The 16,066-nt window shown below is 26.3% G+C and overlaps 1 protein-coding gene across 1 annotated transcript in view; it reads left to right on the forward strand.

Moving 5' to 3' along the window:
* The first annotated feature begins 1,614 nt into the window (after nt 1-1,614).
* LOC113548077 (neurotrimin-like) overlaps nt 1,615-16,066 on the forward strand; it is a 166,563-nt gene continuing 152,111 nt past the window's right edge. Inside the window, exon 1 of the mRNA XM_026948744.1 lies at nt 1,615-1,736. Within this exon, the coding sequence (XP_026804545.1) occupies nt 1,643-1,736 (94 nt within the window). The 5' untranslated portion in view covers nt 1,615-1,642. The remainder of the gene's footprint in view (nt 1,737-16,066) is intronic.

Genomic DNA, 16,066 nt, shown 5'->3' on the forward strand with positions numbered 1-16,066 from the left:
TTATTCATATTTTTCATAGAATCTTCAGTGTTTGATATCAGGGTGACATAAATGATGCATAACATAGGAAGTATTCAGTTAGCTTCTGATTCACGGAATTAAAGAAAAAGAGATTAAAATATTTCCCGTGGAAGTTTTATTCAGACTACGTTTATCCTGTCAATTTATTATTCGTAACGAAGGCAAAGTTATTTTTTGTGAGCATAATAAATTATAATAGGTATTACAATGAAACATTTTTACGACATATAACTACATCGTTCATGATTAGGTGTTAACCTTTTACACTAAAATTGTATACCTAACCATTTATTTCCAAATGACAGCCGATTAGGCACTAAAATATAATAACGATGTTTTTCAAATTTCAAAAAATAGATCATAGTAAGACAAGATTAAAATAATATAGCACTATATTATTTTAATTATTATTTAATTGTTGTTTTGTACGTTGAGATTTATGTAACGACAACATAATATATTATTGATATATTTTATATTTATTATATTTCTTGAGGTATTCCTTAGATTTGGATTATAAGATAGTAAAGTTAAATAAATTTACAATTTACCCGATGATTTATATGAGTTTAATTATTAATCATGAATAACATAATGAAAAAATAAATAATCAATTATATATAATATAATGATGTATTTTAGACGGTTTTTCCTATGTGTTCAATTCGAATCGCGTATGCTAAACTTTACTTTCCGTGACTGAAAGATACGCAAAACGAGTTAAGATTGAAACTCTCAAAGTTTAAATATATACGTTATGTTTGCCCATATCCGATTGTTTGGTATTTGAAAAAGTTGGTGATTACATATGTACGGTGTACACTGCAGTACCTATTATATTGTATTTTACGGAGTCCTATGGAAAATCGAAAACTTTTTTTTTTTCCTGTTCACCCGATATAGAAAACGGTCGTTTGGCGGCGGAAGAACGTATCGGCCGAAAAGGGAAAAGTACCTACGATTTTGGTGGGAAATGCGTGATGCTCGTGCAACACTATAATATGCGACATCATGTTATTAGGGTTTGCGGTCGCGTCGTCGAACACACGTCTGCTGACGTCTGATAAAATGCGTCGTCCTCGCCGTATATTATAATAATAGGTACGGCGTATATGAAATATAATATATTGTAAAATTTATAAAATGTAGTCAGCAGAACGTGCCGAAAAACCGAAAAACGGTTTACTCAGCGTGTGCGGGTCATCGTATATAAAGACGTATCTATGCATAATATAACTCCAAATATATGAATATTATAATGAATAATAGCCGCACGCACACATTATATTGTTATTATTATTATTGCGATTAAATCGTAGTGGTCATCCGTCGCCTTGGCGGTGAAATTTCGACGAGAATCGGACGTTTCGACGACGACTTCATTATGTCGGCGGCGTGGCCGAAGGGGTGTGATCGCAAAAGGGTTTATTATTATAGGCGGATGCGCGCGGTGGCGGGCGGTGGACCGCGTTTGGCGGCAAAAACTTCTGGCGTCGGTGGAGCAACAACCCTCTCGTCGGTGCGCACCCGATACACGCCGCGCCGGCCGAGACACGCGACTATCACATCGTGGCGTCAGTTCTCGCCTGTTTCGCTAAGGGTGCAGACCTGCTGAATCGTCATGTATACCGGTCCCGGGCATGTGCTCGTCGCGATCGCGATCGCACTCGTCGTCGGTTCATCCGTGTCGCCGTCCCGCGGAGAGCTTATCGTCGGTAAGTCGTTTACCTATATATTTTGCTATTATTATTATTTATACAAATACTGCGTAAATATAAAACAAATATTTATTTTACGATACCGATCGTTCTATTGTAGACGGTTTATTACGTATTGTGTTACGTTGCAATCCATTCGTAAAACGGGAAAATTCCAGTGATTGTTTTCAACGTTTAAAATTATTTTTCGTTTCTAACTATTACAATAAGACATAAGTTATCAGTAACAAAAATAAATAGGTGCCTAAGGGGGTACCGCTTTGATGTGCATATGGTGTAGAACGAATCACTGAAATTATTGGAGTATAAATTTTGAATTCAATGATATAATATTATTGTATATGAAAAACTGAGCGGATACAGTTTATCTGCTTATATCGTTATAAGTAAATTTCATGATATGTTTTTTTATATCTAACTATTAAAGCCATTTATTTTACTTTTTTTATTGTGGTAGGTTGATTTAATTTTTTTCGAAAACATACTACGTTATATAGGATAAATATTGTAAAAAAGTGTGATTATAAATTCATAGTATAAATAATAGATAATATTACAAAATCAATCAACATATTTTGAAAATTTCATTCCACGTGATAAAGTTCATAATATTCATAAAAATTTTAAGTTCCCATAAATAATATAACTTAATAGTAATAAAATAACTAATATCGTTATTTATCATTAAAAAGTAAAAATACGTAGTTTATTCCACATTAAAACTACAAATATATATATAAAAAATATTTGTGTTTGTATATTTTTCTACATTTTTTAATTCACATATGAAATGAGGAACATATTTTTTTCAAATCTTAACTATACAAAGTATAGAATTTTATAAATTTCTTACTACAAAAGACTTGTAGCTAGTATATTTTCTTAATTTTGTAAGAATTTGAACTTCAAATACATATAAAATACAATTGTGCTTATGTATTCTTAATAATTTTATATAGATTTAAGAAAAATTTATGTGGGATCTTGTATTATATTTTCAAAAATATTGATTTAGTGAATAATTTCTTATGGTTATAATATTACTCAAAAAGGATCATGCATAGACAATAATAATAAAACATTTTTAATTTTATGAAATTTTCAACTTTCTACGGTTATTTGTTTTTGAATAACGAAAAAAAAAAAATATAAAACAAAAATCGATCGAAAACAAATAGTTATTATACGGGTGAATATCCATAATCATAGAAACTAATTTGACTTTCAAAAAGTTTTTTTTTTTAATAAGGTTGCAAGATTTATAAAAAATCTTGTATTAAATTTTGAAATCGTAGATATAAACAGAAAATTGTTTGTAAATTTATAATAATAAAATAATTTATAACTTTTGAGATTTTGATGAATTTGTGAAAATTTAACTTTAAAAAAATATATATATATATATATGTATACCAATAGAAAAAATATATAGAAAATTTAAATTGTTTATAAAAAAAGTCAACATATTACGATACCATGATTAGAAAATTATTATATTAACACTTGGTGATAGTTTCAAGTTTTTACTATTATTTGTTTTAATTATTACAAAATAAAAAATAAATTTTGTCTACAATTTTTTTTTATTTTTTCTTAATTGTAAAAAAAAGAACAAAGAATATTTTATTTTTGACTCCCCAAAGTACCAATTAGATCCAATTTGCTACTATAAATCACCATGAAAGTTGAAAATTGAAGCATTTTAATGCACCAAAAAATTACGATAAACAGAAAAAAAATACATCATAACAAAATCAATACATTCATAGTTACTCTTAGGACCAATATTAATAATAATAATTTTTATATGTATAATAAAACTATGTACTTAACTAAAATATTACGTATAGATGAATAAAATAATAAGAATTTTAACTTGTAAGTTTAATTAGTACGATTGTATGATCATTTATTGTCCAAGTACACGTGTTATTTTTGTGATTTAAATAATATTCATAATATTTAAGTAATATAGGTATATTTTTTTATTACTTTAAAATTCAAATAGTAAATTATAGTTTACTGGTTTTTTAAAAATTTTTATTTATATGAGTACAACCGAAGCTATAATTTAACATAATGTAAGAAATTTTAATTTAATTTGCTTGTTGCACAGTTTATGAAACGGGAAATGTTACGAATGTGGTATATTATATACTAGTTAATTTTATTTTTTAGGTTTGTTAGGAAAATAAAATATAAATAAATAACAGATATATTGATTTTTTTGTTAATAAATTGATATTAATTACCATTTTAATAATAATAATAATACATTATTATTATTACATTAAGTCCAATCGCTTATCCGCAACATTTTGCGTATCGTTCATATAATAATAGTATTATAATAATTAGTTAAAAAAAAATGTTTTATATTATTTATCAAGTGACAAGTGGTCTCGAAAATACAAAAAAAATATTCCTTTAACTTTATAACTTGTTACATGATTTGTATTTTGTTAAAGTCGAACATTTTATGGTTCAATATTACGTTTTATGGGGAATCAAATAGTTGAAGTCAGACTGTATTTGTATAAATAATAATATTAAGTTTAAACTTACAATAGTTTCTTGAAAATATTAAAATTAACTACACACTTTGTTTCGATGTAGTATATATCTACACTACTATATTTCTGGTGAAATATGATTGCATTTATGAATAAAATAAAAGTATAAAGTGTTTAATATTTAGTAAAATATATACAATGTACCCATTACGTTATTGTCATACTCAATGAATTAATGACTCGAATAACGTTGAATTAGTCTATTAAGTTTATTTGACTTTTATTAGATTTTTTTTAGAACTTTTGAGAAATTTTGAGAACGTTTTTGATTTTTTTGTAATGCTTTTATAAACAACTTATAATACGTGAAAAGATTAAACGATGAAAAAGTGATTGAAGAAAACCAAAAAGTGTATACCTAAACTTTTAATTTTTTAAAGGGTATTTATTGATCGCGAGAATGCATTTCTAAATATAATTCAAAACAAGAGTAAACTTTTTATAAGCTGTATTAGAATGAATTGTAAAACCCATTTAAAATATATGCAGTGAGAAAGCAAAAAGATGCTTGAAAATTAGTTGTATACGTTCGTATTTCTAAAATATCTACATCAGTGGTATGCCATCGTGTGGCTTACCTAGATCAGCGGATCTAGAGGTTCACTGTTTAACTTTACCTTAGTGGGTAATACAATTTTATTTTATTGGAAAACGAAATCATGGTTAATTTTATATTATTATATACGTATAGAATGTTATAAAAGCGAAACCATTTGAAAAATATTAAAAGCAGTAACGAAATTATGTTATTTAAATAATAAATATTTTAAAGTAGATACAGAATATGAAAATGTATATTTTTTTTAATTTAACGATTTTCAAAATAAGAATAAATTGTTTTCGTTATAAAACGGAATAATTAGTTTTATAACTATGTTTTTTTTTTTTGAAGTAGCAAATGTGCTCAATATTATTTTCTGTCGAAATCGAAATGTAAACCGTATTATATAATGTATACATAATAATTATTTTAAAAAATCCGTAATTATTTTTAAATTTATTATAAAATCATTAGACACTGCTAATATTTTTTGACGTATACGGTATACTCTATACAGTAATACAGTATACATAGGTACATACTACACACTAAACGCGTGCTGTATAGGTTAGGTCGTACGATGCCAACACACACACATACAGAAATAACTAAATTTACTTTATTTAAATTTTATCGTCATGATAATAAATTAATCGTTAATCTGACGAAACAAAATTATAAAAAAACAATATAGCAATATAATGGTATCTAATGTAGATTTTTAAATTAATATTTTTTGGATGTTTAATTATATCTGATATTTTTTTTTGCATCAGCCATGACATGTATTGGATTATAAAATGCATATCAGTGATTGTTATATTGAACAACATAATTTTTTTTTAAAAATTCTCATGAAACTATGTTAATAAGTATAAGGTCAATATGTTGGATTTAGAATCTTTAGCGCACGCAGGAGTTTTTCTCTGAAAGAGTTGCAGTAGAAATATGATTCCCTTACTTAGTTTTGTCATATTTTTATTACTTGTCTACCTTTTATAATATATTACATTGTATATTCAGATCTTGGTAAATATTATGGATATTTTTCATTACAACTACTTAACAAAAAACATTTAATAAATTTTGAATAGTTATTATAAAATCTGCACAGTTATAACTTAATAATTAAAATTAGTATAAAAATACACAAAATAATATTAATTTTTGATTTATTATATCTGAATAAACACAAACACACACACACAAATAAGAAAGTTATTTTTCTATGTAGTCAGTTTTGATAGAAAATCGTTATTGAGTAGGTCACTACTAGAGTCTATTACGGATGTTTTAAATTTGAAAAATCGTTATATTAATTGTCACTGTAACATTTATTGTTGTTATTATTGTAAATTAGGTATATTGTATGCAATTACGTTTTCTTTTTTTAAGAATGATTTAAAAATGTCTTAAGCTCTTTCACTGATTTAAAAATTATACACAAATGTACTTTTTTAGTAAACGGGAGGTTTATTTTATGATCATCAGTTGGAAAAAAAAACTTTTTTTTGTGTATTTAATACTTTTAAATGATTCAATATAAATACTTGAAATATTAATTGATTATTTATCGTTTTTAAATATTTGATAGTTTATAGAAATTATACAATATAGGTACAGAATTTTGACAATTAAACGTTTTCATGAAAATATCTATGATTTAATTTTTGTATTCATTTTTTAATTTAGTTATAATTGGCGTATATACCAATATAAATGCACCTAATACTAAAGAATTATATTTTTTTATTGGAATAATTTCTTTCATTTTACTTTTCTTTCCTGTTTAACCGACAGTAGAGGAGGCTCTGTGTGAACAATACTACTCCTCTGCTGCAATAATTTATTTCTGAATACTTAATTTTACTCGCATTAGTGATTTATATACAAATAAAATCATTGTCATCAAAACATTATAATAATAACAAATATATTTTATACTATAAAATGTTATAATATAAAAGGTTAACCATTTATTATTCAAATTATCATAAGTTGATACAGTTAAAAATGGATTCCTATTATGCTATTAAAATTATCTATAGAGGCTAATTTATAAATTCAATTTTTAAATGTTAATAACCATATTTTATTTATGAATTACGTATAACTGAGTTTTTAATTAAGATCAATAAATAAATTTTAATTATTCTTGGGCTCGCATACAAAATTTAGTAGAGCCCAGCACTATTTTTTGAAAAAAAAAAATAGATAAAAGTATAAAATACATTTTTATAAAGAAGTAGATATTATTGTTTAAACAATTATTATTTTATAACTATGTTACTATAACAGTGGTTATTTTAATTTGAAGAATGTTTTACTATATCATATTATAATTTATACATTAATATAATTAGTAATTAATAACTACTCATATACTTATACGTATATCTAGTAAAAAAAAAAAAATCGATCAATATTTTTGGGTCAAATACATACTGATTAATAATGTTAGTTTTTTTTTTTATAATTTTATTTTTCAATAAGCAATTAAAATTTAAAACTTTTTTTATTTTAAAGGTGAGTTCAAATTTTGATTGCAGATTACTAATTCTTCATTACTTACTACATTTTTGGACCTTAAGACAATGATGGTCCTAAATATTTTTTTCTGTGTTCAACAATTTTCTTATTCCGGTATCAAAAAATAAGGTAAACTATTATACGTTATTTTGGTTTAACCAAAAATGTTTAAACTTCTTGTATACATATTTTAAAGAGAGACAATTTACAAAAGCAATAAGAAAGAAAACTAATCAAACTTTTTTTTTTTGTCAATAGGGCTTTCATTCTGTAATGGTAGCTCTACTATATGTTCTTGATATTTCTTCAATCAATTTGTACGATTTCTCTACAATAATAATTTGTATTCGAGCTTTATTATTTTTCAGATACATTTTTCCTGTGGTCATATTATATTTTCCATTTAATTTATATTACAAATTTCGAATCGAAATTAAAACTTTTTGCAAAGTATTTTGTTTAGGATTTCAAGATTTTCCCAAAAATGATTACTTATTTGTCAAACGGTCGAATAACAGTATACAAAATAATAGTATATACTATGTATAAGATTATAGGTATCACCGCATCCCCTATTGGATTTGAAAACACGCTTAAAGTCGTGAAAAGTTTTCATTTTTATGTACATTTTCTTCTTACCGCTGAATTCCTTTTAGGTATTGATTTGGCGGAGATGAAATAACAATACAAATTCTAATATAAAAAAAAACCAAATAAATTGAAAAGCCACATATACATAGGAATCAAAAAATAGTCTCTGATAAGATTTACTAAACGCGTCATTGTGTGATGATATTATAACGTGTAAAGTATAGTTTTTGCGATAAAGATTGTCTCCTAACATTGTTAAACGCGCGCTTAGTGATGAATGTTATTGGTAGGAGGGAGTGGAAGTTCCCACGTATTCAGGATTTGTACGCTCTAGGTCATGAAAATATTCCGTCTTTCACTTCCATAGCTATTTAACATGTATAGTATATTTTCTAAAGTAAAAGAAGAACAATAATAAAATAAATAATATTATTTATATAAAAAACGGAATTGATCCAAAGATTGGCCTTTGTCCTGCTTTATTCAACCAAGAGATACTATTGTATAAATAGGTAGGTGTTCTACGTGTATTATTATTTTTATTATTACCATTGAGTATTCTGGCAACAAAGTGAAGAATAACGTGTTAGTTTTACAGTGATGATTTTATTCAATTATCTTTTTTTTTTTTTTCGTAAAAATTGAGTCCCAATGTTATTTTTAGATTTTCTTAATAGTTTCTCCGAGCGCAATTTACAACTATCAACAATCGTAAAAATTCTTAAAAGGCTAAAAATGTTAAGCTAAGCCCGATTTATCACTAAAAAAATATTTTTTTGAATTTAATGGATTATTGTTGATCTCAAATGTAATACACTAATATGCCATTATCCAATGCTGATGTATTGTGACGAATAATAAACCTTCTGTCAAATAATGAAATTCAGATTTTCATTAATATTAACGTTTAACTAAATAATAGTGAAGATATCGGACTCTCGGTTACTTGCTTTTATTTTTACTCAGTAGTTTTGCCATTTTCAAGATAACTACTGGTAAAATTAAAATATATATATATATATTAATTGAATTGCGCATTTTGTGTTGATATATTATAATAAGCTCAAAACAGTCAGACATTAATGTTTTCTCATATTTTATTCTCCTTACATCTATTTTTAATATATTTGTGTAAAACTGATAGATTTTTGTTTAGTAAACGATAGAAAAAATGGTGATTTACTTACTGTTCAACCCACACATGTATATTATATAAATTACATAAGGTATTTATTACTGTTATAATGACATTAGTAAAATAGTAATATATTATCATGTATCATCGGATTATAAAACCTCGTAAGATAAACTGATATACATAAACACAACATTTGACGTCATGCAAATAAGATATAAAATCAAAATTAATCGTAACAACTTATAGGTGGGAGGGGGCTATTTAAAAAGTTTGTTTAATTTTTTCTGTTGTTAAAAAAAAAATAGAATCGTCTTTCTCTTTAGATTATTGTGGTGATTTTACTCCAGGCACACAACACTTCAATGTTGTTATAAACCTATTTTAACAGATGATTTATGTTTATGTGTGAGTGAACTTGATTGAAAGTTGATAGCCAAGATCATTATATATAATATTAAACTAATTTAAATACATATATTTAAATCAATTAATCCAAGTCGTTTATTTCTCTAAAACGTTTAATACATTTTTTGTTTTGATTCTTAATAATACATGTTTACAAGGATGAAATGTGTTTCGTTAGTGAAAAGCAGGTGTAAATTGTAGCTAACAGAGAGAGCTTGGCAGCTATGAATCTATTATGGTTTGATAATATTAGTAACTAATATTAATCTATTAAAATGTATTAATTATAAAAATAGTCTTATATATACTATATCAAATATTACATCTGTTTTATATTTTTGTGAAATCATTTTAAGAACTATTCGTTCGAATTTTGAATTAAGTACATTAATTTTTTTTTAAATGTATCTAGTATCCACTAATCAATTTTGAATAAAGAGGGAAGTTCTCATTTGATAAACAGAAATTTGTTTTACCATGAACGCTTAAGATATTCACAAAATTGTATGATTGGTTCACCCTATATGATATTATATATGGACGTACGCACTACTTTACCGTTGTCCAGTGGTTGGTACACGGTATTTTTTTTTTAACGAGGTGAGTTTTGCTGTCTCTGTTTTTTAACGAGAATCATGTATATACCTACGTGTGCCGTGTATACTGAAACACTACGAAATATTATACGCAAAATGTAGCATTATTATAAGCGGAAACACTATAATGCACGAATGTCGAATGCGAATAATATATATTCTATTATATCCAATATTTTATGTTAGAAGCGCATAGTATTTGATATATACTATAGATACCTATAGTTAATTCACCTCAATGGATTCTCTCGGGAGACTCCTTCCTGCATGCTTTACGCCTGTGTATATAATATAGCCTACACCCCCGCGGCGTCTACGATTTTTCCAGAATAATTGCCCACGTGTTTTCGTTGCGATATCTGTTTTTTTTTTTTAATTTGACGTACTCGACCTCTGTAAATCTTTTCGAAATCATCGATGTATAGCACGTGAATTTCACACATATAATAGTTACAATAACGGACCACATTTTACGAGAAATTTTATTATGCTTTTAAAGTTTTAACTATAATAAATTTGTGTTCTGTTTATAAAGGAAATCAGACATCGTTTTTTTTTTTATATAATGCGCGTTTCCCGTGATATAAGCACGTGTAATTTAACGATTATTTTTTCTCCATTTGATCACAATAAACGACTGGAGAAAAATTAAAAATACGTTATGGTCTCTTGCAAGACCGCGTTTTTGAATAAAAATTAGTTGCGAGAATGAAGCTGTGTACATTCCGTTATGCGTCGATTCATATATGTAAATAAACCAAATATTCAGCTAAATCTTTTAGAACGAAATGTAATTCTAATGATGTCATAATAAAAAAGGTATAGAGCCTCTATAATAGAGTTAATAGTGGCGTATTATAATACGAATACGTATATATAATTTAATCTAATCTATAAAGTAGCTAAGCATTAAGAGGTTACAGGTAAAGTAATTGATTTGCACAATATTCGATTAAAAACTGGTAACGCAGCTTCATAATCTAAAATTCTCCTTCCCTCTCAATATTAATAACAAAGATTATTTAGTATTATTTCATACTCTTTCAATTTCTTTAACTAGATTAAAAACTTCAGTTTGAACCTAAATAGTGACCGTAAGTTATACTTTATTAAAACATATAGTTCATCGTATATATATCGTAGCTAGGCCGGTTTTTCACTAATGAACCTTAAAATTGTAATAGTATTATTGTTTACATCTTTGAATATCAGTCATATTTTTATGATATACACTGTACTTTAGTTAACCTGTTACTATATTTATTAAAAAGTGAATATTGAGAGCTGCAGTTATTAATCCAGTAATTAATTAATAAGAAAAAAAATTGTCAATATTTTATGAGTGTGTTTTATTTATTATTTAAAGGATTTATTTTAATAGGCACTTTATATTTTAATCAGTAGAAATTTAGTTTAGAATAAAAGTCTATATTCTAGTAGGTACTTATATAAATGTTTTAATTAATAAACTATATGTTAACAAAAAAAATAGTAAAAGCGCAACAAAACAATGCGAACAAAATACTTTAAACTTTTTTTCAAGAAATTTTTTTTTATAAATCACGTTATTTGAAAAAGAAATATTATGAATATTTTTTATTTATAAATACTAATGTACATATTATTACTTTTGATTTGAAAGTTCGAAAAAATGTATGTTTACTATTTTGAAATGGAAACGTTTTATTATTATTTTTTGTCAATAACTGAAAATCTTATTTGTTTTGTTTTCATCGTATGCGAGTTGGTAAATTGAGGTGGGCAAACTAACTAAACTCTAAAAGTTCATAGTAACTTTTGAAAAGGCTCGGAGAGAAAAAAAATTAAAAAGAGCGTTTCAAATGAAAGTTGGTCAAAATCGTGGGCACGAAGTATGATTGCGTGGACACATAACAGAATCGTCCCTAGAGTTTATAAAATGATTGAAGTGAAAATTATCTTGATACACGATCTATAATTCATATTATTGTGTATTTCTTCACGAATAACACGCATTATTCTATTAAATAATAATATATCAATAAACATAATAGTATTTATATTTATATTATATTATCATTTATGAAGTGCTTATATTCCATATACCTATAGTTTTCAAGCCTTGCATTAAATTTATTAGCGATATTCAGACAAAGTCGTCCTATATTCGATCGAAAATGCATAATACATAAAATTTAGTATTTCACAATGGAACATTTTTTGTTATATGAGTTTTTACCAGTGTTATCCAGTTTTAATTAAGTGGTATACCTGGGAAATATGATATAGTCTCTATGATGATTCTCCCAAACCTATCGATAATGTCTAGAGTGTAAAATAATATTCCGACATACAAATAATATTTCTTCTGATAGATAATAGGTATGCAGTTTCAACAATAAGTCATTAAGTTAACGTAAATAAATTACAAATAACGACGTACCTACCTATAGAACCTATAGAAATATCTAATCAGTGATGGATTATGGTAAAATAATTATGCCCAAAAAATCTATTTGATCGGTTCTTAAACTTGTTTCGCCCTGGATATATTTAATGATTTTATCAAGGTAAAATCTAAAAATTCATACTTTTTTGAAATTTTATATTAAAATAATTATTTTTAACAATTTCAATAATGGCTGCAACATACATTTATTTCAATATTTTTTTCTTTACAGCTATAAGCAGGAATGTCTTTAATTATTAATTTTATGAAGTTTATATTATGAACAACCCGTTACCCAAAAAATAGAAAAAAAATCTTGATATCACGATAACATTTTTTGCCACTGTATCAATTGTTATTAATACATTATTATTAAAATTGTGTTTATTTTCTAGTGATGTATAATATATAATAAATGTACCTATATATATATAATTTTATATTAAAAAATGTAAAGACTTTAATAGGCACATTGCCTTATGTTTAGTTAAATCTAATCAAAAGATATATATTTTATAAATGACTGATTATTTTTAACATTTAATTAAAAATTTTAAACGATTTGAAAGTTCAAAACTATAAAACTTTATTAAGTTTGTGTAAACTAACAAATTATGATCAAATAATTAAGCTCTATAACGTTCGACGGTATATGCTAATCGATTGGAAATGTTACCCTTTGGGAATTTTAGCGAAATACTCGTAAACGTTATATCGTTATAACCGAACTTTGTTCAAAAGAAATTGAACGATAAAAATTAAATACTAGACCGATTTTATTTAAAAAAATAACGAACTTCGTGTCAACTATATAATTATTTGAACTTTTATGATTTGATTTTTAAGTTAAGTTAAGTACATGGTATTATTAATAATAACAAAATATTAAATAACAATGATATACATTTTTAGAAACTATTATTTTCCTTAATGTTTAAAAAATTTCCAGAAATAATATTATGATGTAGGTATTTTCTTATTCCTGTAATTTTCTTCTTCTAAACCTTATTACAACACTAAACAAATATATTTGCAAATAATTATTAAAAACTAAAGTCACGAAATCTTGAATATTTTTCGTATTGTAAAATTGCTGTTGTACGGTTCCAACAGTTGACACCACATGGTTTCTTAAGTGTCGACATTACAGTTATAGAAATATATATACGCTATTTCAAGAGCTTTTATGAGTATAGGCTGTGTTTCGGAATCATTGTAGCGCAAAATATACCATACCCGAAAACGACAAACAACAATTAAAATAGCAAAACTCATGGACTGCCCCGATATCCTCGGGGGCCTCACCATAATATTAAATAACACGTTATATTATAATTATTAGAAATTAACACGCGGCGTGTGCTCGCGTAGTCTACATGAGGATTAAGCGCCTTAGTTGAAAACGTGATGCGTACGGTTTGGCCAAATATGTGTAGCCAAACTATACGGTAGTGTGTGTATGTGTATGTAGGTTGGCGGCTATAGCTAATCTGCCGCAGATACGCGTTTTCCGTGGAAATGGAAATAATAATTATAATTATAATTATATACAGAGTGATACTTCAAGCATGCAACCCTGTTTTTTTTTTAAATGCATTTATTCAAAATCTGATCAAATATACATACATTTATATATTTAAAATAAGAATCCTCTTCCTATTTTCTACATAAAAAATAATTTAGCGCAGAAAATTATTATTAAAATGATGATGTTTCAAAATCAAAATTATTTTTTGAAATATTTAAATTTGAATGTGAAGGATAACAAGTCTATGATAATGGTTTTGAAAAATATGGCGTTGAATTAAAAATTATAGTAATTAATATGAATCTATAAAATGTTTAATCTATAAAATTGGTTAAACTACAAGAATCACTAGATCCAATAAAATAAGTATTTTATTATTTTTGTAAAACCAGAGCTTAGGATTTTTATTCTAAGTATAAATATTTTAAACCAATGGACAGTGGACACTGTTGAATAGTAGTATAAGAAATCTAAAGAATTCAAAAATATGGTTTTTAACTATAATGTATTGTTTAAGAATTCAAAGAATCAAAATTTGAATAAATTCATTATTAGGTAAATTAAAACATGGAGGAGGTGCGGTTAGGCTCGTTGAAATACTCCGTGGATTGCGATTTACAGTCGTGATGGATATTTTGAAATACGCTACGCCGTTTCGACATTTGCACGTACGATCCATCGCTTTACAATATAATATTAATATTATATTATCGTCTCTTACGACCGAAAACAACAATATACGTGAGTTACCAGCATCGCACCGGTAGCGCGTACACTGTAATATTGTACAATATAATAATATAATATTACATCTATGTAGTAGAATTTCGTCGAAACGGAAACACGTGCGAATATAATAATGCCACGACAGACGATCGGCCGGTACAACTACACGTATAATAATATGGTTCATGTATAATAGTAATAATAATATTATGTAAAACGCAGCAGCAACAACAACAACAATAATTATAATAATAATAATAATAACAGTCGCGGGTAAATAGTCCCTATATGCGTACAAAAGCGTATACGCATTATTGACGGGCGTCGTGATTTGAATGGTTCGGAAGTGGTAGAAAGAGGTTGTTCACGTCCGGTCGGGTTCGCACCGGACCGGCCGTCGGTCATCCGGTGGCGATCTGCGCGAAACCTCACCACGTTATGATTACACGTCGCCGCATTGTTTTCGATTCCTTTTATACGCATGTATATAGACAAATATGTGTGTGTATTTATATTATAAGCTTAATAGGTACAGATATTTGGAGGAGTCTGGAAAACATTTATAACAATACACGTGCGTGCTATACATATACTACTCAGGGTGATTCACCAAGCATGTTCATGTCCACATTTGTCATTTAATAATGAGTTAATTAAAATTCTGATATTTGGAATGTTTAATTATACTTAAAAACCTTATTTTTAAATTTTTGAGATTTTTTTTTTGTTCTTTTTTATACTATTAAGGAGTATACTGTTGCCCTGTAGCGATACTAACTTTTGTTTTTACTCTAAATTATTTAGTGTGGATAACTTTTTAAAAAATGTTGATGTACCTACTTCAAACTTGGATGAGTAGTTTTTCGTAGTTATCAACATTATTATATCAAGAATAAAAATCTTTCGAAGTGGGTTAAAAAAAATTTAAATAGACGTAATATTGAATTTACTGATTACAAATTATATATTTTGATTGATTCACAAATTATCAACTACTACAATTCTCAACTTACTCAAAACAGCTACCATAATATCTTCAAAACACGTTATTATAAACCCATACTTTATATGGTATATCATTAATAGTTATACAAAGTTAATTAACTCGAATTCTACTCGTTCAAATTTTGATTTTGATACATCATTATTCACTAAATAATTTACAGTATAAAAGTGGGTTATCGTTTGAAAAACACAAGTTCGTATCTCCACTGGACATTCATTAAGTAGTGCAAAATAAAACAAAACTAAAGATTTTCGAAAGTATGGTAT

Source organism: Rhopalosiphum maidis, chromosome 4 (assembly GCF_003676215.2).
Source record: "Rhopalosiphum maidis isolate BTI-1 chromosome 4, ASM367621v3, whole genome shotgun sequence".
NCBI classification, from domain to species: domain Eukaryota; kingdom Metazoa; phylum Arthropoda; class Insecta; order Hemiptera; family Aphididae; genus Rhopalosiphum; species Rhopalosiphum maidis.